Below are 22,597 nucleotides of genomic sequence, written 5' to 3'. Positions count from 1 at the left end.
TATTAATTCTTTTGTGAAAATGTGACTTTTAGCATATGAATTAGAAAAATAATTGTAAATACATAAATATGCAAAATATATGAATTTGGAACTTGTAATAACTTTCTAGTGATATTATTTGCAGAGGTTTAACTTTTTATTTTTTGGAATATAATTTATATATGAAATTATGATATAGTTAAGATTGCCTTTTGGAGAACCGTTTACTAAACAAATAAACTTTTTTACTGGCTTTTATTACAATTTTGAAGCACAATTTTCATCAGTTTCATATATCATATTGAATATTTTTTGTGGTGATGATGATGATCTACTTGAAATCATTAGATGATAATTTATGTATGTGTGTACTGTACAGTACATATAAATAATGTTTTAATTTAAATATATCTGATTCTAGAAATAAATTAATAATAATGATTAGTATAATATTTTACAAAATAGCAACAAGTTGAACCTTAAAAGAAATTCCAGGATAATTAATTACAAATATATACATTTATACGTTTATACATTTTAAAATAATTTTTAAAAACGTTCCAATTTACGCATTCCTATTTAAAGAATCCTGAGGAAGATCTCCTAAGTAGATTGAAAACGTCAGAGATTGCAATTGATTAACAAAATCAATTGCAATCTCTGACGTTTTCAATCTACTTAGGAGATCTTCCTCAGGATTCTTTAAATAGGAATGCGTAAATTGGAACGTTTTTAAAAATTATTTTAAAATGTATAAACGAGAATTTTTTAAACTAATTCTCTTAAAAATTTAAAATATAACTATATTTTATTTAAAATGGTAAATGTTCTGTAATTAACATTAGGAAAATAAGGAATTTTAACCCTTACTGGTTTTATGGGGGCCATGCGGCCCCACGCGCCATATTTATATGAATTTCTAAAAATCTAAGTATTGGGCGCAGCTGCCATTTTATGTAATCTCATTACATCGTGCCTCGCTTGGGGTGCCAAACGTTCGGCATTTTAGCACTTACCAGGATGGAGCTACGTACCTTCTGGGGGCTGCGCAGCCCCCACGATACCAGTTACGTTGGTTTTTTTGTGAATATGTATTTTTATGTTTTTTTTTATTTTTACAATTATTTTGCAAAGATATCGCAAACTTGCATCAAAAAATTCAAAATGACTACCAAAGCATCATTTGAACTGCTAATAGATTATAATATTATATAAATTGCTAGATCAAACCAAAAACTCCTAAAATAAGTATGTTGTCATTTTGTGCTAAAAAAAAATTGAAAATATGCTACTAAGTGCAACAGTTGTTTGAAATTTGTAAAGTGCATAGTGCCACAAAAATACTGTGTGATAACTGTCAAGACTGAACTACGTATTTCGTTAAAATGTTCCTGAGTCTTAAAAGTAGAAGTTATTATATTACCTGTGGTTTTTAACAAATGATAGAGACTATGAGAGTTACTATTTTGAAAGACTAGTTTCTTAAGAATAAGAAGAAAAATATTTTTGTTAAAACCTTACAATAGGGTAGATTTTTGTATTTTTGAAAAAAGCAAACACCAAAAGTTGTAACAATTTTGTGATATTTTGTAATAATTAAGTAAAAAAAATTATATGAATATATGAGTTGATTATACTAAACAACAGTTCCATTTAGCATTTATGCACTTTCAAACTGTCACATTGTTCAAACTTGCTCTCTAGAAGCAAATTTTGCTTGGGGGCTGCGCAGCCCCCACCATACCAGTTATGATTGTAAAATTTACAAAACCAGTTAAGGTTTAATAGGATACTGGAAAAATGAAACCACAAGTAATATATGTCTTTATTTTTAATAAAGCATTTTAAAATGTTTAATATTTAAATATCTGTTTGTTAGAAGATCCAGTAAAACAGGTGTTTTGTTAATTTATAAGAAAAATTTGGAATTTATTGTTTAGTTGTGGGAATTCTTGATGATGATGGCTAGAAAACATAAAGCAAATGACCAGATAATGGAATAATAAATGTACAATAATGATAATTTACTAATAATTTTACAACAAACAAACATCTAAATATACACATTACATTTTGAAGATTGTCTACATTGTGTCAATTCTCAGAAATTCCACTATTTTAGGCAGACAATAAGTTTTTTTCATAATTTGACTAAAGTAACTTCTTGATTCTTTGAGCTATTCCAGTTATTTTCCCCTCAGCAACAAGGAAGAAAGAATTGTTACTTCTAATGTTTTTTTACATACAAGAGTATTTTATGTAACAAGAACATTAAGGTCAATTTTTTTACATAAATTGCAGAATAAAACTTACATTTTTTGAATGTTCAGTACCCAACTTAAGAATCAGCTTATAACATACAAAAAGCAGTGCCTTCTACAATTATATTTTGGCATTAAAAAAAATACCATTTTGAAATCAAAGTTTCTTCAAGTGTGTTTTCTATTTTTGCAATATGATGAGTAATTCAAAATTTCAAGGTGTTTTTTATACATATACATACATATATAATTATCAAATCTTAAAGGTGTGATGGTAAATAAATAAATATGAGAAATAGCTGAAAGTCAAATTTATTCAGGCTGTATTTTAGTTAGACTTTAGTCATTGAAAATAAGTAGATTAGTTGATTAAAGTGTAACCAAAATATAGCCTAAAGAAATTTGGTTATAAAGACTTGGGACTTGGTTGTTTTATATACTATAGGTATATAAATATGAGACTAAAAGTTCAAGGACTCAAAGTATTTAATATGTTATAATAATTTTATCTTCAAAAATGTTTTATTTAAACATTTGGTCCTTAAAGTTTTATTGTCTCTTATCTATTTTTTTTATTGATATTGGTGGAGTGGTTTGTGACAAGGAAGATATGGTTATGTACTTTATTAATAATGTGTATTATCTAACTTGATGATGATATATATATATATTTTTTCAGTGAATATTAACTTCAAAGATGAAACTGTTGGGGAAATCTGTACTCTTAACAGAAATGAACAAACAAAAAATTAACTTCAGTAAATTGTTACTTTTATTTATTGTTACATCATAATGTAATAGTATTTATTTATTCACAAATTTTTAATGAAATACTATAAAAATTTTTTGCTTGGTCAGTCTTCATGAAATTAAGATTAACATTAAAAAATGTTTAAATTTCTGAAGAATTAAAGAATTTACAATTTAGTACTGTACATTGGAGTCTCCAAGTATGGCCTGATATATTTTATCATCAGCATTTGAACTAGTTCAGAGCATATAAACTTTTGAATAGTCAACTAGAATTGATAGACCTTGGTGTAAATGATTTTTTATGAAAACTTAATTAAAGAAGGAATTTGTAAATTCTTATAAATCTCATCAGAAGAGAATTTTAAGGCTTAAGAAGTTTGCACAGGGAATACAGTATTTTCTAATTTGCTTTTACATACCTTCGTGAACAGACTTTTTGAAAATAAAAGATATAAAATCAAAATATCAAACTTCAACTGTAAACAAATATCAAAAAATGATTTTAATATTGAGTGCCACAAAATTTATCCTTAATTTTGATGACATTCTCTCACCAAAGCAGTTGCAAATTTTACATTGATTTATATCTGTTGTTCAGAAATAAAAAAAATCTTAATCTTTGACTATATCTTTCATATCTGGTCTCAGACTTTTTTTACATCTGACATGGCTCTTAGAAAAAGTTGAAGCCCCCTGCTATACATCATCATAAATTTAGAGAATGTTCTAGGTCAGGGTGAGCACCCTTTTTAAATCTGTGATGCAAAATTTTAGAGAAACATGATCTAGTGGCTACACAATGTTTCAGAGAAGCTAGATTGAGCAAATTTTTTGCTAAATCAGCAATCTTTTAGGTCAATATATTAGAGATAGATTTCTTGGAATAAGATATTTGTTTCATTTTCTTATTACTTATTTTTACTAAAACTAAACTGCAGGTAAACAGCACATCTGGTGAGAACCTCACAGGTTGCCAGATAGGTTTTATAACAAATAAAGCAGACTTCTTCAAAATGTACCCCAAATTATTTTTAAAGTGGCCCAAGAAGTAGAAAGTTGCCCAAATGTAATAGCCTAGAGCTCCACAAATATCTCAATCTGCTACTTGCAGCCCAATCTTGCTATCCCGAAAACAGCCATATTTTATAAGATAAGAGAAAAAAGGGTAGTCCATGGGTAAAGTTACATCTGAAATTGTGCTCTGTAAGCGAAAAGCCATATTGAACAGATTAGGGTTATTCATGGTCTGTTGTTCTCTTATAGCATGGAGACATTTCAATCTAAACGAACGAGTTAACATACTCTTATCACAGTTTGGACAGAATTTTCACTTCAAATTTTGAAGTAGCTGTATTTCGAGCTAATAGGATTTTGAACTATCATAGTTAGAATTAATTGAGAATTTCCTGTATTTCTTTATTGCATTTTCATTTAGTATCACACTACTTGGTAAAATTGTATTCTGTTAAGTTAAAATACACAATGAAGTGAAGATGGATATTTATGAGAATAGAAGCATCATAGCTTATTACTAGACAGTGGACCTATAGGCCCTTAAAAGTGGCGTTTTAGGCGCTTAAAATAAGCTCTTAAATTGCGTCGTTTAGGCTTTATAAACAAAAAATAGGCGGTCAAAATTCACACAATGAACAATTAACGTACTTATCAGGATGATGAATTTTTTTTATTTAACATATGTATTCCAAACAAAAATGCACATATTCAGAATGATGCAAACGCAAATGTAGACAAACAATTATCTTTACATTTTTTATTCGCTCTGTTTCTCATAGTTAGCTTCATAATATATTACAAGCACTTTTTCCAAATTTTCAATAGAAAAGTTGCAACATTTATCACTGAAAATTAATTTATATGCTCTTTTCTTGGATTATTACAATATTTCAATCTTGGAAGAAAATGAACTGGGAATTTACTTTCAGTTTTGCTCTTCTTTTCCTCCAAAATATCAGCCACAATAAACAAGCACTTTAATCCAAGTCTCTTTTGAAGCACTGCTTTCAACTCTTTCTTCACTTTTTTTGCAGCAGTGCCTGGTGCATCACAAAGTTTCTGGTTTGCTCTGTTGAGGAGATCAATTTGTTCATATATAGGTTTCCCACTACTTTCAAGAGCAGTAATAGTATCTGCAATGAATGTGAAATAACACTTGATGTACAGTACATCAACTTGTTCTGAACATAAATGTCATTCAAAATTTTCTTGGCCTTAGTTACACAAATTGCATTGTCTGCTAAAGTGGCCAGAAGTTTTTTGATATTGAAGAAATGTTCACTGTAGTAGTTAGTACAAAATCTTAGCCATGTATATGCTAAGGATAAAATAGGCATTTGCCTAAAATCCGCTGTCTAAAAATGACAAATAAAGCATCTCTAATGCTATATTTGTTAAATAAAACAATTTAGTTTCAAATATTTCATATAGTTTTAATTTTATTAATATAAAATTACATCAGGGGGTGTAATTTATTTCCGTTATTATTGCATTCTAATTTTTTCATCTTGGGATATGCATTCACTGGGACTTAAATACTGTATAAGTAATTAATAATAATAAAAAAATGAATTTGTCTGATTGCATTTTCAGAAAAAATGAAACTTAAGTTTAATTTAAGAATTAAAGTAAACCTTTGCAGAAAATAAAACAAAAAATTAATAAATACTTTCTAAAAATATGAAAACAGACTAAACTTTGTGTTTTAGGCCAGTGTTCCGCAACCTTTTTCTTCTTGCGGCACACCTATGACTCAACACGGCACACCAAAATGTTATTTTCCTCAAAAACGTATGATATGATACTATTAATAGAATTACATAATGCCACGAACCTATTATTATTATTATTATTATTATTATTATTAAACAGACCAACACCTGTAAGCAAATTTATTTTACATTAAATTTCTTAGAATACATAAAAATGCGTGGCTTGTAATAAAGAATAAACAAACATCATCTTATTTCATCGTTGCTGCGGCAGAGAATGAAATACAAGCATAAAAAACACAGCAACTGTGATAAAAATATATAAATAAAACTTGAAATTAATAGAATATGCAAAAGTTTACATCACCCTTCACCTATGTGACGGCACACCGGTTGCGGAACACTGTTTTAGGCAAAAATAGGCAGCAACGTCAAAATAAGCATTTTTAGGCATTATAAAATACCATTATTTCAGTCTAAATGTTCATGAAAAGTGTTCATACAAAATCTTAGCCATTTATATGCCAAGGAAAAAAATAGGCATTTGCCTAAAATCCGCTGTCTACTTATTACTAATGCTTTTTATGAACAGGACTGTGAAAATGAGAGGTGCATTGCATGCATTGTACCAAATCCCCAAAGCTAGTGGGTCCTGAAATAGAATGAAATTTGAAAGAAAGTAACAGAATGAAAATATAATGATTTTACCATAAATTATCAACTTATACACACACATGTACATGCATTTAATGTATTTGTTTATTCCAAACAATAGCTGTTATCATCATATTGTTGTCATACAGGAAAAGAGATTCCTTTTGGCTCTCTTATACACCAAAGAGTCAATATACCAGTCAGATTGTAATTTGTATATGTAACATTTTTTCATCAGATCCATTGCATTAATACTATTATTTTTGTGATTATTAAATCATTTAATATCTGCATAGTGTTTACTATTATACAACAATCAAATAAAATTTGCTAGAATTGGTAAAATTTAATGATAGCTTTTTTTATTAGTGATATAAATTTCAATGAAAAAAGTTTGAAAATGAAAGAATTAGTCTATAGAATATGCACATAGCTATTGTTTATCATGTTTATAAATTATTGTGCAGATGTGCATAGTTTATTATTTAAAAAGAGTTTAGAAATGAATGCAGATAATATACTGAAGCTTCCACTACATATTTAAAAATTATTATCCAGTAAAAATAGATTTTGTAGAAATAAAAATTTATCTTTACAGAGCATACAGGAATTTTATTTTTTTTATTTCTGAACAATTTATAAGAATTCATTTTAAATTTTAATTAAATAATAATAAATTATTTTGTGCTATGTCAAACAATTCTTAAGTCAAGATAAAGTTAATAACTTCTATTAAGTACTAAAATGATATAATTTTTATAGAATTTAGAATAGAGTTTAATATAATTCCAAGAAAATCTTTCAGATACTATCTAAATTAGTTAATAATATATTAACATTTGAAATTCTTATATTATTATCAGAACATTGATATATTAAATCTTTACCAATATTTGAAATTAGCATCTTTAATTATGTCAATTTTGAATAAGGATGAGTTAAAACTTTAACTAGAGATTGTATGTTGTTTGGAACTTAGCATAAAGTTACTATTGAAAACAGATCATACAGAAACATTCCTCTTGATGGAAAAAGTAGATTTTCATTTTTTATAATTTACAACGGATATGCATTTCAGGCTGTTACATATATCTGTAAACTTTAAAACCAGTAAAAACTTGTTTTTAACCAGGTTTTATTGGTTTTAAAGTTTTTATGTTTTTATTACTTTTTTTAGTCAAAAATATTTTATTTTACAGTTTTTGTTCTACCAATGGTTTTAATAATTAGTTATTCCAGTTGTCACTATAATTATTTTTAGTTTTATCGATATGCATAATAAAATAAGGACTGAAAATAATGAAATAAGCCTGAAATGCATGTCCATTGTAAATTATAGAAAATAAAAATTACTTTTTCTATCAAGAGGAGTGTTCCTGTATGATTTGTTCTCAATAGTAACTTTATGCTAAGTTCCAAAGAACATACAACTAATTGAGAGAACAGCAAGCACTCAAGTATGTTAACTAGAGATTTTAAATTATGAAAATTCATTTGTTTTTACTTCCAATAACAAAATGAAAATAAGTAAGATATTTAAGTAATAATTTTATTTTAATACTGTTTTTAATTTCTGTTTTTGTAGATGCTAGTTCCCTAGAGAAGCCCAGTAATCTTCCTTTAAATGTTACTGCAGCGAGTGTTATGACTCCGCAGATTGTTTTACAGCAGGCTATGGCTGCAATGAGTGCTAAAGCTCAGGCTTTAACTGGTATCTCTTTACCAAAATATTATAATCCAGCTGCAGTTAATCCATTGAAATATGCAGAACAAGTTCAAAAAAGAAAACTACTTTGGCAAGCAAACAAGGAAAAACCAGAGGTGAATATACATTTTATATAGAATAAATTGTTTTTCTTTTCAAAGAAAATATTGTTTATTTTTATATTTGTTTTCTCAGCAATCAAAACCATCTTCAGCATCACTTTGGGAAAATATGACATTTGCTCAAGATCAAGATGGCAAAATGACAGCAAAATTTCGTAAATTAATGGGAATCAAAGCAGAAGGAAATCCTTCAGAGAATGCCCAGGAAGAAGAAAAAGAGAAAGAAAAGCCTTCCGCACCGGATGATGTAGTGAAGAAACAAGAGGCCTTATTTCGTGACTTGGATCAACAGTATGAAATGGCAAGGATGTCTACACATACACACAGAGGAGTAGGACTTGGCTATACATCACATACAAGTAATATTTATCCCCCAACAGCACCCAAATGATTGTCATCATTTCTGTCATAGTGTTTTTCATTGTTACTTACATAGAATAATTTTTGCATGGATATTGACATGCAAATAACTTGATAATGAAGGCACTTAAGTGCACTACACTTTTACATCTCATTCGTTTTTTGCTACATAAAAGCATTTCTCCCCCTTTGTTTTTAATCATAAAATCAGTCAGAATATGTAATACATACCATGTAACCTATCATAAAATTTTCATTTTAAAATTTGGTTATGCAAAATTGTAACAGGAAATCTACGAAATTGTGTGCCAATTTGAAAGAAATTGTCTCTCACTATTTATGCTGTTTGTACCTATGTAGGTCTGATATTTAATTTGTAAATTGTATCGGTATCATTTTGTAGTAGAAAAATTGCACACAGACATTTATTTTATGTAAGTACATCTGTTGGTGACTCTCGGTGTTTCACTGGTTTAATTATTACTGACAAAAAATGTACTTATGTTAATTTTGGAATCCATTTAAAATGAGAAGAAAGTGTTACCTTACCAAACATTGAAAAATCTTGTTTTAAAATAAATAGTTTGTGTAATAGCTAATAAATAAAATCTTTTATACAAAAATATATATGTATGTTATATACTGTATTTATCAATTTAATAGCTATTATTAACACAGTACTGAATTTGCATTTTAATTAACTTGAAATTAGTCTTGACAAGAAGTTACAGCATTCATTGTAAAACTTGTTTGAAAGGATATTTTTCTTTTGTAAATAAATAAAATATTGAATATCCCATTTTATTTAATTATTATTATTATTTTTCTTTTTTAAATGAAGTTTATATTAATTTTTCTTTAATATTTCATTTTCTTTCAAGAACTGTTTTAAAAGGCTTTTCCAAATTTGTTATGATTTCAGTGTGGTGACCAGCGTTTTTCATTTTGAAATTTTTCAGAAAATAAGTATTCGTATTTATTAAAAATCAATTTATATACGCATACAAAATAAGTTATATTTTCGGAGAATATAATGATAAATCGTTTTTTTTAAGATGAAAACAAACGACTTGTTTACTTACTTGATGCATTATTTAGTAAATTTAATTCTGAAATTTTAAAAAAGACAACACCGTAGAGGTAGAGGGATTAATGTTTAACCTTGTAAACAACTAAAAAAATTACACGGACAAAGCTATCCTATATAAATATATTTTCGAAATTTTATCAAACAATCCCTTTATGGAAAAAGTTAACGCGCTTGGTCAATGACCGTGTTGTGACCCAGTTCGACAGCCGTTCCATCCAATCCACCTGTCTGTCGGGAACGTCAAGGACATTCTAGAGTCGTTAACCTATCGTAGAGAATCGGTAGCACGGCCTCTCGCTGACGTGTTACTCCAAGCGCAAAATATACACAATCGCTGTACCTAAACGCCGTTAAGAATCGCGCCAATATATACACACGTCTTATCTATACTAGTCTCAAAATGTAATAGTCTTTCGTCGAAAGTAAAAAAGAAAACGAGAGGGACATTGTTTAGAGGAAGCTTAATTTCTCAGTTTAGTTGCGAGTCAAAATAAATGCCAGGAAAACTGCGTGTCAGTCATTGACTAGACGGACCAGGGGATAGGGGGCCTCTACTGTATTACGCAGTTATAGAAAACTGATCGGTTGCTAGGCTGTTAAAGGGGTGTAAAACAATGTATTAAACAACCTGTTTGAGTTTCTTCGAAACATCGGCGTAGCAACATTCCATATAATAATTAAAATGATCGGTATCTATTATATAAACTTATTTTTAGTTTCGTACTTATTAGATACATATAAAGAGGAAAGTAGAAATTAAGAGAAACGCCTTTCTGAATCTATTGAAAGAGGCACCAGTGATCCGAGCACGTGTTTCGACCCCGTACCAGACATGAATACGAAAAGATTTTTATGTCGTGTGGCGTGCCATTAAATTTAGTCATGTCAAGTGACATTTGTCAATTAAAAGACTTGAATCGACACCGCGAATAATTAAAATTTATAAATTTCAATTACATAACTAAAAATGGCGTTAACAAAACTCGAATAATTATTTTACTTTTAGAAATTTATTAATGAAATATATAGACTTAAGCTAAAGGAAAACGACGACGATAGTATTTTTTTTTTTTTTTTAATCTAGTCGACATGTTAATGAATGAATAAAAATTACTACTAATGACGTGGTGAATTGATTACTAGACTAGACTAGAATGTTTACATTATAACCATTACGTAAGACTTGGCTGACTAGTTGTATTGCCAGTTCTTAAATCAGGGATTTACCCACTTTATTTTTTAAACTTATTAAAGTCTACATATTAACCATAATGAAAGTAAAATTGTTATCCGTTGGAAAATGTTAATAAATTTTCTGTGAAAGCAAAAATTTCGTAGCTTAAAGTTTGAAAAAGAAAAGGGGGAAAAGATTGATTTCCTAGAATATCTGAAAAAGATGGCTGATTTTTTGATAAAGTGGTTTTCTTTACGTTAGGCGTCATTGAACTCTGTGAGGGCCTAAAAGTGATCACATGATGGATAACGTTGATAAATATTTAAAACACAAACGTCCTTGATTTAGAACGGTGCTTCGTCTGAGTTATATATATAGAGAGTTCCCCGTGGAAGTTTACATTTAAGATCATACTCATTTGATAACTTAATTGCATTACCATTAAGTATCGAAATTGCGTAGGAAGGAAAATTTCGATGAAAATCACAAAAGACAGAAATTTATACAGCTTTTATCTCTCAAAGTGTGCAAACAAGACTTTTGTACATTAATATAATTGTTCGTGTTATCCCGTAACGATTAAACTCTTAAAAAAAAGTAACAGTGGATGATGCTTCTTCGAATAACGTATACAAATTAATGAAAGATAATGTTTAAAATCAAAACTTTATGGATGAAGACGTCTCTATTTTCAGGAAAAAATAATATCTTTTTATAGAAGAAGTTCAATTAATTTCTAAAATGTAATTTACGTTTTTATATAGTAATAATTGGAAAGAGTGTTTTTAAAAAAATCTTTATAATTATTAATTGCAATTCATTGTTTCGATTAAAAGTTATCCGACCGTAAAATTACGTCTTATTCTTATCCTAAAATCTAGAATTACCAAATGCTGTAATTTAGATACGAAAAAAAACTATTTTCTCAGCCGGTGAGAAGATAAATATGGAGGTTTGTGGAAATTTCCTTAATTTACAGTACGTATAGTATATATCTTAATACAAAAAAAAAATGATATGTTTTATCAAAGATCTGTACATTCTGTGCCTTCAATGACATTATTATTGAAGCGAAGAAACCGCAAAGTAATTAACTTTTTCCATCAAAAAACTTCAATTCGATCCGTAACTGAAATGGCGGAAGTTTCTTGTTTTAATTAGTTTAAATATAGAATATATTTCCGTTTTATAAAAGCTATATTAATTTAACGGTTTTAATTTTAGAACGACGTTTCAGACTATTAAAAAAACAGCAATGAATGTTTTTTTTGCGTTTTTTCTTTGTTTTTTGCAAGTTTGCTCAATCGATGGAAACAAACTCGAGAAAGTGGGACAAACAAGGATCACGAATTCGCATTTACTAAAATACGACATTTGAACGTTTAAGGTCATTCACCTAGACTAATAACCTAGCTGTTCTCTCTGGAAGGAAAAATAAAAAAAGTAAAAACTGGTCGCGTGATTTTCACTCTCGGTATGTGACCTAGTAAGAAGTCACTGACTATCTTTGCCCATGAAACACTATCACATGACGGTTATAACCAATAGGATATAACTGTCTCCCACTATATTTTCTTTACTGTAAATACATTTTTCATTTTATAACGTGACTTTTTTTTAATTTTGATGAAACTTGGTAAATATTTACAAAATTACTAGACGCGAGCATTTTCCGAGAAAAAAAAAAAATATGACAAGAGATCCCGGGAAAGTTATTGCTACATTTTAAAATCATCACGAAAACGATTACATAAACTTCTACGTAACATAATACTTTTGAGATACGTGATAAATTATTATTATTATTATTAGTTCAGAATAACAACAAACCTTCTTCAAGGAGTTCAAAAGGTCTTGAAGAAGGTTTGACGGTGTTCTTGAAATTCAATGTTGAGTCGTTATTTCCTACTATTGAAGATTGTTATTGTTATTATTATTATTATTTTATTTATTTATTTTTTTTGTTAAGATTTCATCGCCCTTATTATGTATAAGGGCGATGAAAATTTAATTACACCATTTTCTAAAATTACAATATACAAATATTTATAAATTATTTACACGGTTAAATAAATCGATTTGGTTTTTTAAGAAAATCATTCATCTATTTTATGTTGATAACTATACCCTTTACCTTATCCTTATCTCATCTAGTATCAAGATCGTTAAAAGAAAACGAGAGGTAAATAGATTTACCAGTTCGGATCTTACGGAATATGAGATTCTGTTACGATCATTGATAAATATCTCTTATATAATACGTTTGCGACAAGGACCACATTATAAATTCAATTAACATAAAATCTCATCCTTAAAACTCTCACGTGTATAAATCATAAACTGACTCTATACATCCGGAAAGTCAATGATTGCGCCACTATTCATGGTTTACATAGCAACAGGTGATAAGGAAAAACTTAAAAGCAGCAGTCGAAGGACCTACCCATCCTATTATAAAAGTGAGGATATATACCACTCAACCCATCTGATTTCGACGCCTCTAAGGTCGAATCCAAGGTCAGTTGGTGTCTGCCTCGCTAACATTTTGGTCACAAAGTTTAGTTACATTTTATGTTTACCCGTTTTGATAAACAAATTTTAATTGGCTAGTTGAGATCTGTTACGTTTTTCTAATGTACGATACTTTATTAATTAATAAAAACACTTCAACTATATTTTTTATGGATAATTCCTTTTGAATCGAGACGCTTCAACCATAGCGAAAATTCGAATTTGCTTATGCCAATTACGATTATCAAATAGAACATATATATATATATATAATATACAAATTACATTGCATAAAGCTATTGTAATACATGTTAATGCATTGTTTAAATCCAAAATAAATAAATAAATAAAATGTTCACACACAACTTTTGTTCAAACATTTTCACCATTCAGATATTCAAAAAGATGGAAAACATTTAATTACACACTAAATCTTATTTTAATTCCGGTTTGGCTATTTTAATAACATAAGAAAATCAACCTTCAATTTTTTAACTCGGATTTAATGACTCGTTTGTGAATTTATCAAAAAAAAAAAAAAAAAAGTAATAGTAACAGCCTAATCAAAATTGGATTAGGGACATAACTACAAACATATCATTTATTTTAAATAATGAAATACTGATAATGTATTAATAGTTTAATTAAAACTAATGAAACTAGATGTTTTAACATCAAGTTATCTTGTAGTTTATGAATTTGGAGAAACACTACAATAGTTATACATATATTTTAAGTGGAACGAAAGCGAAAAAGTCCGAAAGTTTTTAAGCTTTTCTTCAGTTATGTAGATTTTAATTTCTTTTAAAATCTTAATTCTCATATCTATAACTTATTTTATTTATTTTTTGATAAAAAAATTATAACTTAGATTATTATTAATATTAGATTATCTAAATTTTTTAAAATTAAGTTATAGATAGTGAACCTGAATTTCGATTGAAATTCTAATGATATTTCTATTGTTTGTATTCATTAGGTAATAAAAACTTTCATTTCTTGTTTTTACTTATTATGTTTATTTCCAAACTTTTCACTTTTTTTAAAAATATAAATTAATTTTGTTTTCTATTTTTAAAACGTTTATTCATTAACTATTTTAAATTTTCAGTTCTTTGAGTCAGTATAGCTCCTGCTCTTTAACAATTGCAAGCTTATTAAACAGTATCAATTTAAAATTATTGATCGGTTATTCAGATGCATCTTACTTTTGACAGTTTTTCGTCATATTTCATCTAGTAATGGTGGTTTTATCTTACAGGTTAACAACAGAAAACGATTTCTAATTATATAATGCCTACGGATGGTATCCGCTTTTATAAATCGAGCATAAATTATCCATTATAACCTTTAATCCCATTGTTCGGCATGATATTCTAGTAAATTACAACTGGAAAGAAGTAAAATAAGAAAAAAAACGATGTCTGCAGGGAATATATCAGTAAAAGCAAATCACAATGGACATCCGGAAATATTTCCCCCAATTACCCCCTTCGTACGGATATTTAGACGTGACATAGATTCCCTGAGAGGCCACTCGGAAAGGTCGCTGACCCAGTCCTCAAGAGGCACCCATCATTTTAGTCTGAAGATTGGAAGATAGTGCAATGTCACTATGGAAAAATCCTTAACTTCTTAACTGATATGCGATCCCAAATATTGCATTTTGATAAATGCATATTTCAGATACGCATTAAGCTGTGGATTGATGTCTTCGCGCTAACGTTTGAATAAAAAAAAGAAAGAAAAAACTAAATATTAGTTAAATTAATTAATTGTTTACACATTTTTTAACAGCGCGTATCGAGAAAATGTTACTTTTACGGTTATATATTATATTTTACGGTAAGAAAAGATCTAAATATCAACTAAACATTAAAATGTAGCATATGAAAAGCGTAAATTGAATATTTGACTAGCGTTTTACGCTCTTTTCTTTACTTTTTCAGATAAAAATTCGGCGAGAATTTTAATGTATTGAAGAGAAAAAAAAATTGTTAAATGCAGTTTTGTTAAATAAATTCATCGGAAATTCTGCATAAAATAAAATTTGGAATAATTTTATTTATAACGAATATTTTTGTATTATTTTAACAATAATAATATTGCGATCTTACAGTTGTTAATTTTAAACTTTAGATTTTTATAAGTTTCTATTATGCTTTATTATATTTCTGCTTTTTATCATTTAAAAATTGTCTATATTTGATAATGAAATTATAAAATTTATAAACTAATAAAGAAAAGATTTATTTTATAAAGTTGATTACCTTTATAATTTAAAAATGTCAAAATCTTGTTTGAGTTCTCATTCTTATCCCGTAGAAAAGCCGTGTTTTAATCATCAATCTTCGTCTGAAAAGGGGAGAACGTATACTTTTTCATTAATCTATGGCAAAATAAAAAAAAAAATACACCAAACCTATTAATTTATCTATTATAAAATATTTCGAAAGAGTTTAATAAAATATATATTCTTCTATCTCTTAAAGCATAAAATGCAAATAGGTATTTTCTAAGCAAGGCGTAATTAGAAGTGGCAAAACCATAAAGCGCGCATCACCATAAAATCAATCAAAATGTTTCAATTCTCAGATGTAACTATTCGGATGCTATTAAGAATACCGTACATTCAGTGCTCGAGGGCTAACTGTCTTTAGGAAACCGTCATAGTTTAACCTTTGCCGTCGTCTCCAGACCTATATAAGGGGTCGTTGGTATAGGTAACACCACCAGTTGCTGCAGTGTGGCCAAGGCCCTTTCAACTCCTTGACACGGGTATCGAGTCATCGCTCGAAATGATAGAATCGTGGAGCATATATCTATTCAAGACTTACATCTTCGCTAATTTTCGTCTCATCTTAATATTCGTCACCATTTTTATACTCGTCAGTTACTTTTATAGGACGAAATCGAAAATACCGGGACCCTTTTGTCTGCCGTTAGTGGGATATCTGCCTTTTCTCGGTTCGAACTTTCATTTAAAATTTACTCAACTGTCTAAACGATACGGCCCCATATATCAACTATATTTAGGGAGCAAGAGAGTTGTCGTAGTTTCCAATCCCACTCTCATAAAAGATGCCTTTCGAAGAACCGTCTTCTCGGGACGTCCCAATACAGAACTTACAAAAATGGTCCAAGGTTACGGTAAGTTAAATTACACTATATATATATTTATCTAGATATATTTTTAAGGTCTAATTCTAATTCATTTAATAATATTCTTTAATTTTATGCCTAACACTTAATTTTTTTTTTAATTTGGTGAATAGTTTATGCGCGATAATAAATCCATAAATTAAAATAAATATGTCATATTTATACGTATATATTGGCCTATTTTATGTCAATTATTCTGGAAATCTTCGGCTTGAAAGATTGGATTTTGCGCTTTCAAGGACATTTACCTTAGGGGTCATGGACCTCTCCCCTTCAAGACCCACATTAATTCAGATGAATCAGAACTCTATAAAATAAAAATAATTAATTCTGTTATGTTCTAAACGAATTCCTTTTTGTTCAATATAATAAATCCGTAACTATCAATATTTTAAAATAAATTATTGAGATATAACTTTATCCAATTTATTTTTCAGGTATTGTAAATTCCAACGGTGCTCTGTGGAAAGAACAAAGGGCATTTTTGCATTGGGCTCTGAGAGAAATTGGAGCCAAAAATTGTGGTCCTAGACGATCAATTTTAGAGGAGTGCATAAAAGTAACTATATTCTTCGCACGTGTTTTTAAAATAATACATATTAATTGTTCTTTAACATAATTTTCGATTAATTTTAGGAAGAAGTGGACAAGTTCTTGAAGAATTTGGCTCATCAAAGTGGAAAGACTTGTCATATTCGCTCAATAGTAGTCAGATGTGTCAGCAATGTCGTAGGTTCGCTTCTGATGAGTGTCAAATACAGCGAAGGAGATTCGCGGTTCCCAAGACTTTTAGACTTAGTTGAAGAAGGATTTCGCTTGCTAACGATTGCCATCCCTGTTAATTTTATACCCCTGCTTAGATATTTTCCTTTATGCAGCTATCCGTATTATAAATTGCAAAAAAACAGAAAAGAAACGGAATCTTATTTTCAAGAAGTCGCTAACGATCATCGAAAATCGCTAAACTTCGAAAATGCTCGCGATTTTATCGATATGTATTTAATTCGATTGAATAAAATTAAAGAAGAGCATAAATTTTCTTATTTTTCAGGTGAGTGAGAATAATTCCTTTCTACTATAAATATTTGAACACTACTGTTTACTAGCTTCGTGTCATAACACTGGTTTTATACCGAGAAGCAACATTTACAGAGGTTCTAATGTTCAGAAACCGGATACCGGTATTAACACGATTAAAATTTAGTTAAATAAACGATTTTAATAGACAATTAAGAGTTTTAAACAGTTTTAAACTCGTTTCTTAAATGTTTTATTTATCTGTATTACTAGAATTATATTTCTAGTATTTAAAAATGTATTTAAAATTTTTTCCAGAACAACAACTCTTGCAGATTTTGGGCGATATGTTCAGCGCCGGCTTGGAAACTGTCACTACTTTGTTAGAATGGTCTGTAATCTATATGGTGGTCTACAGAGACGTCCAGAAGCTGGTTCAAAGAGAAATGGATGAGAAAATCGGCAGAGAGAGGCTTCCGACATTAGCCGATCTTCCGAATTTACCATATACAGAAGCCACGATATTGGAAATTATGAGAAGAGCCAACGTCGTAGCAATTGGTCCAGCTCATGCAACTTTACAGTTAATAAATTTTGCTTGTTTTTTGTCATTTTTATCACTTAACTTTATATGAAATGGTTTATTTATTTTGTATCATATCTCTAGGGAAACGGAATTAGGCGGTTATAAAATTCCAAAAGGTACTCACATAGTCCCTAATTTATGGGCGGTTCATATGGATCCAAAATTATGGCCAGAACCCGAAACTTTTAAACCGGAACGCTTTTTGCAAGACGGAAAAGTTCACGTTCCCAGTTATTTTATGCCATTTTCTGTTGGTAAGTGGTAATTTAAATGGCTTCTCAAACAAAATGCAACAATTCTTAAAATAGTTATGGAGAAGAGAAAATGCTTAAAGAGTAATTACAATGATTATCATACGATTTAATGGTGTATATCACAGATAATATTATGGTTTTTAATAAAAAATAATTATTCATTTGTTATCCACTACATAATTTATAACTAGATATAATAATAAAACAATAGATCACGAATAGTTAAAATCATTTAGTATAATAATAATAAATGGTTTAAAATAGTTATCTTCATTTTTACTGTTATATAATGTTTGAAACGAATAAAAGTTTAGTATGTTTATGTCATTTACAGGACGAAGAAGATGTGTAGGAGATATTTTAACAAAGATGGAAGTGTTTATGTTTCTCTCGAGTATGCTCCACCAATTTCATGTGGAAATTCCCGACGGAGAAAAACCTCCGGAACTAAATGGAAAAGTTGCTGCTTCATTAACATCCATTCCTTATAAAGTTTGCGTACATCTGAGAGACTCTTTACTTCTTTAAGAAAATATTTCATATTTATGTATAAGTTTAATTTTATTATTTAATTAGTTCCAAGATGTTTTGTCATTTAGAGTTTTAGTTTTTCTCAATTGTTCAACAACTAAATTTTAACAATTTTTATATATTTTTTATTTTTCTCAATGTTCTCAACCATATCGGTTTTTATTAAAATGATATTCTTTTTTTAAATCCATCTTTTAGTTAAAATTTCTAAAAAATATTTACGAAAAAATTGTATGGAAAAAATACATTTCTTTTATGTAGTGGGTCAAAGAAGTGGCGAATAAATTTATAAAACTTTCGATGGAGTATTTTTTATCTTTATTTTTTTCATAAATGTTAGTTTCGTGAGCTAACTTATCGTATTGTTCTAAATTACCCTGGCAAGATTAATGATGTTAAAACAATAACAAACAAAAAAAGTGCATCCCGTATATGCTTGTTTTCTTAGAAACGGGTCACTAGCATTCTAACATTTGCGAAATTCTCCAAGGACATCCTTTGGTGCTGTAGAGTCACACAGTACAACCGACAATGACGCGACTTTGCTGACTAATTATTTACTTGACAGAACTAACAATGGACTGATTAATTATGTATTCGACCAACAATGACAGTTATAAACAAATTTTTTATATAGCAAAAAACAACCCCGAACATAAAAACGGATTGATTATTTTATCCGTTAAGAAAACTCAACGGCTGTTTCTATTGTAATCATATTTTTTTAACACTGTAAAACATATAGGTTTATTACTGTTAATATTAAAAACTTGTAGCTTTGTTTCCAGTACATTTTTAATCGAATGTTTTATGTTTATACGATATTCATAATACATATTTGAAAGATCAGGATTGCAAAAGTTTTTACATTTTAACTAAATTCCTAAATTTATTTAAATACAGTACATAATTATCTTTAGAATTTAGGCCGGTAGAGCCTATGATATGCTAGAGCATTATCCTAATTTTTAACGTAAATAACATAGGAAAGTTGCAATTCATTATTAATGCCTTACATTTTTAAATAACTGTAATAGAAATTCATTTATTAAAACGGTTTCTCTATTGCTAATTTATTAACAAACTAACAATTTTCGTGAATAAGACAATTATTATAGTATGAGAGATACGTAGCATAAATACTGCACTTATTAGTATCAATGAAAATATTTATAGAAGTTTTTCTTTTGCCTATTAAATTGCATAATATATTCAATCGCAGTTTTAGAACAGTATTTTTAAAACCGAAGACAGGGAAAAGATTAAAATGAAAGAGGAGAACCCCGATAATAATAATAAAAAAATTAATAATAATATAATAAGTACTTTGACGAACTGCGAGAATTTTTTTAACGACTTCCTTTCGATTACTCGAAGTTATTTCTGAAAGGCTACTATAAATATATCCTATTCGGTTTGCATAATAAAAGGAAGAAATAGTGTAGAGCATCAATTAGGACAACGTACTAAACGGATATACGAAATAAAAGTTTTTATTCGAATATTCTGCAGGCGAAAGATAAACGTTTATTCTTACACTCGGACAGGGCATAACAAGAAATAAATTTCTCTTTTTTACGTATTTTTTCCGTACATATTTCTTTAGTAAATGCTTCCTTCGAAGAAGCCACTACCAATACAACTACTACTCTTGTTACCACGAATCACGTTTAGATATTTTTTGCCCGAGGCACGTTAAAAAATTATCGCACATCTATCGAGACTTTCCACCCCTTTCTATAATTGTTACATCGAAGGTTCCAAGTCTGTGTTGTACGATGGCCTATCGATAGTCCAAACAGATTTGTCTTCGGAAATTGCCATAAAAAAAAGGGAGTGACGCAATATTTAGTATGAAAATTACAAGGAACAGGTTAAGCGCATATTAATTAGGAGTGCGTATGGTTTTTAAAATTAAGCGGAACGTTCCTTTATCTATTTTGAAAAAACAAATCTGATAATCTTTAAATTATTGTAAAGCCGCCATTTTTTTTGGATAATGACTGTAACTGTCTTTTCTGTTTATTTAAAATCTTCATTAATAAATAAAAGGTTTATTTATAGGCCTATATTATCATAACAAGGAGTTTGTGAATAAAATATTTTTTGAATTTTTAATAGTAGTCAGAGAACTATTTAATTATCTATCTTACAATATTATGACACATTCTAATAGGGCACACATTCTAAACACGGAAACAGATAGATAACACATAGCTTCTGTATTACATATTCTTACACGAGACAAAACACGAGATATGTTTAGTTTTGGAATTCGATTAGCATTGATTACATAAAATGCTGTTTTAATTCATATGAATTATTTATATTATTTACATTTTTTGTAATTATTTTAAATTACATTTTTTTATACTGTATTTACAAAAAATGTAGAATTTTATAAACAATTATAAACCCGAAAATTACAATTTTTGTGCTACCATCTGGTGACGAAAAATAAAAGTAAACTACCCATGGAAATTTAATACAGTATTTATTTGATAATACTGTATTATTTACGTATATGAGTTAAGGATATATTTTTATTCTGTGTCAAAATAGTTCAAAAGTATTGTTTTATTTATTTACATTTATAACGCGATTTTATATCTAAAAATATAAAATAAGAATAAAAATTTCAAGCAGATAATTATATATTATTTTCGGATTTCTTTAATCCATACATAATGGGAGCGTTGTCTGGTTAAGCGGCTTTAATAGCTTCTAGATAAGCGAACCAATTACCTAGTTCGTTTTATTTGAAACGGACGATGCCATTGGCTTACTTATTCAACTGTATTAATTAAACAGTTTCACTAGACAATGTTTAAGACGTTGAAGGGAATCAAATATCATATCCAATATTTTAGTTTTGGTCTTCTCGTTTATTTATAAAAATAAACTATTGAAGCTGAAAGTATATTATTTAAATTATGTGATATGATTTCAACTACCATTTTATTTTCCCGGTTATTATGTATAATAGAGGAAAATTATGGCAAGATTTTTGCATTTTCAGACTCAGAGGATCTTGAAACGTCAAGAAATAAAAAAAAGTTTGAGGGTTTTTCATATGTATGTACGTATATGTGTGTGTTTATGGGGCACGATTTTATTCACCCAATTTGAAGCTTAATAACTCCTGTGCCTGGCGTTGAAAATTTCTGAAATTTTGCAGGGATGATTGTGTATTAAAGGATTGATGAGCAAGGGGAAATAAAATTTTGGTAGTTAAAGGTCGCGGGGTGAGGAAATAGAGAGAGTCAAGTGTCATATCTCGAGTAGGGACAGACTTAACAAAGATTTTACTGGTTATTAATATTTACGATTTTTTAAAAATAAAACTCAAAATTAAGCATTTTTGGATAATAAACTGCATTTATAAATGTATATTTAAAACATGCTGTTCAATTATTTGGGCACAAAATAATGATAGATTCATATTCCAAACATTTAGGTTAAGCAGTATATATCTGATCCCGCCGATTTTCGTGTAGCTAATAGTAGCACAAGATATTGGACAATCATCTATTATGTAATTTTTTAACGTACAAATATTGTAAATATTTATAACAAGTTTTTATACTCTTATCTTATAAATCTTTAAATTTCTTTTTTAAAAATATCTTACGTAAGCATTAACTTGACCTTCTTACCCACGTAAACAATTATAACATATTCTTTTACTCTCCTTTCTCGTCAAATTCGTACG

General features: G+C 28.6%; 2 protein-coding genes across 24 annotated transcripts in view; both read left to right on the top strand.

Annotated features, from left to right (window-relative positions):
* The window catches only part of LOC111635799 (arginine/serine-rich coiled-coil protein 2-like), a 61,910-nt gene extending 52,557 nt beyond the window's left edge, over nucleotides 1-9,353 (top strand). For all 23 annotated transcript variants that reach the window (XM_023380870.1, XM_023380884.1, XM_023380877.1 and 20 more), the window contains 2 exons: nucleotides 7,959-8,194; nucleotides 8,274-9,353. In XM_023380870.1, the coding sequence (XP_023236638.1) occupies nucleotides 7,959-8,194; nucleotides 8,274-8,591 (554 nt within the window). In that variant the 3' untranslated portion in view covers nucleotides 8,592-9,353. The remainder of the gene's footprint in view (nucleotides 1-7,958; nucleotides 8,195-8,273) is intronic.
* A 3,582-nt stretch (nucleotides 9,354-12,935) lies between these two features.
* Nucleotides 12,936-18,882, top strand: LOC111635792 (cytochrome P450 18a1-like). The gene is made up of 9 exons (XM_023380860.1): nucleotides 12,936-13,006; nucleotides 15,022-15,047; nucleotides 15,630-15,667; nucleotides 16,167-16,485; nucleotides 16,935-17,056; nucleotides 17,134-17,548; nucleotides 17,833-18,097; nucleotides 18,182-18,354; nucleotides 18,689-18,882. Exons 1-9 carry the CDS (start codon nucleotides 12,936-12,938, stop codon nucleotides 18,880-18,882), a joined length of 1,623 nt encoding a protein of 540 aa, XP_023236628.1.
* Nucleotides 18,883-22,597: the final 3,715 nt, after the last annotated feature.

Source organism: Centruroides sculpturatus, unplaced genomic scaffold (genome assembly GCF_000671375.1).
Source record: "Centruroides sculpturatus isolate CEXI.00-Female unplaced genomic scaffold, Cexi_2.0 scaffold989, whole genome shotgun sequence".
NCBI lineage: Eukaryota > Metazoa > Arthropoda > Arachnida > Scorpiones > Buthidae > Centruroides > Centruroides sculpturatus.
The sequence above is the reverse complement of the archived record's forward strand: the minus strand, read 5'-3'. Positions and strand labels throughout refer to the sequence as shown.

Coding starts and splice junctions, on each gene's coding strand:
- LOC111635792 (XM_023380860.1), top strand. CDS start 12,936: ATGTTGATAACTATACCCTTTACCTTATCCTTATCTCATCTAGTATCA. Junction 13,007..15,021: donor TCGTTAAAAGAAAACGAGAG/GTAAATAGATTT, acceptor TGCATATTTCAG/ATACGCATTAAGCTGTGGAT. Junction 17,549..17,832: donor TAAATTTTCTTATTTTTCAG/GTGAGTGAGAAT, acceptor AATTTTTTCCAG/AACAACAACTCTTGCAGATT.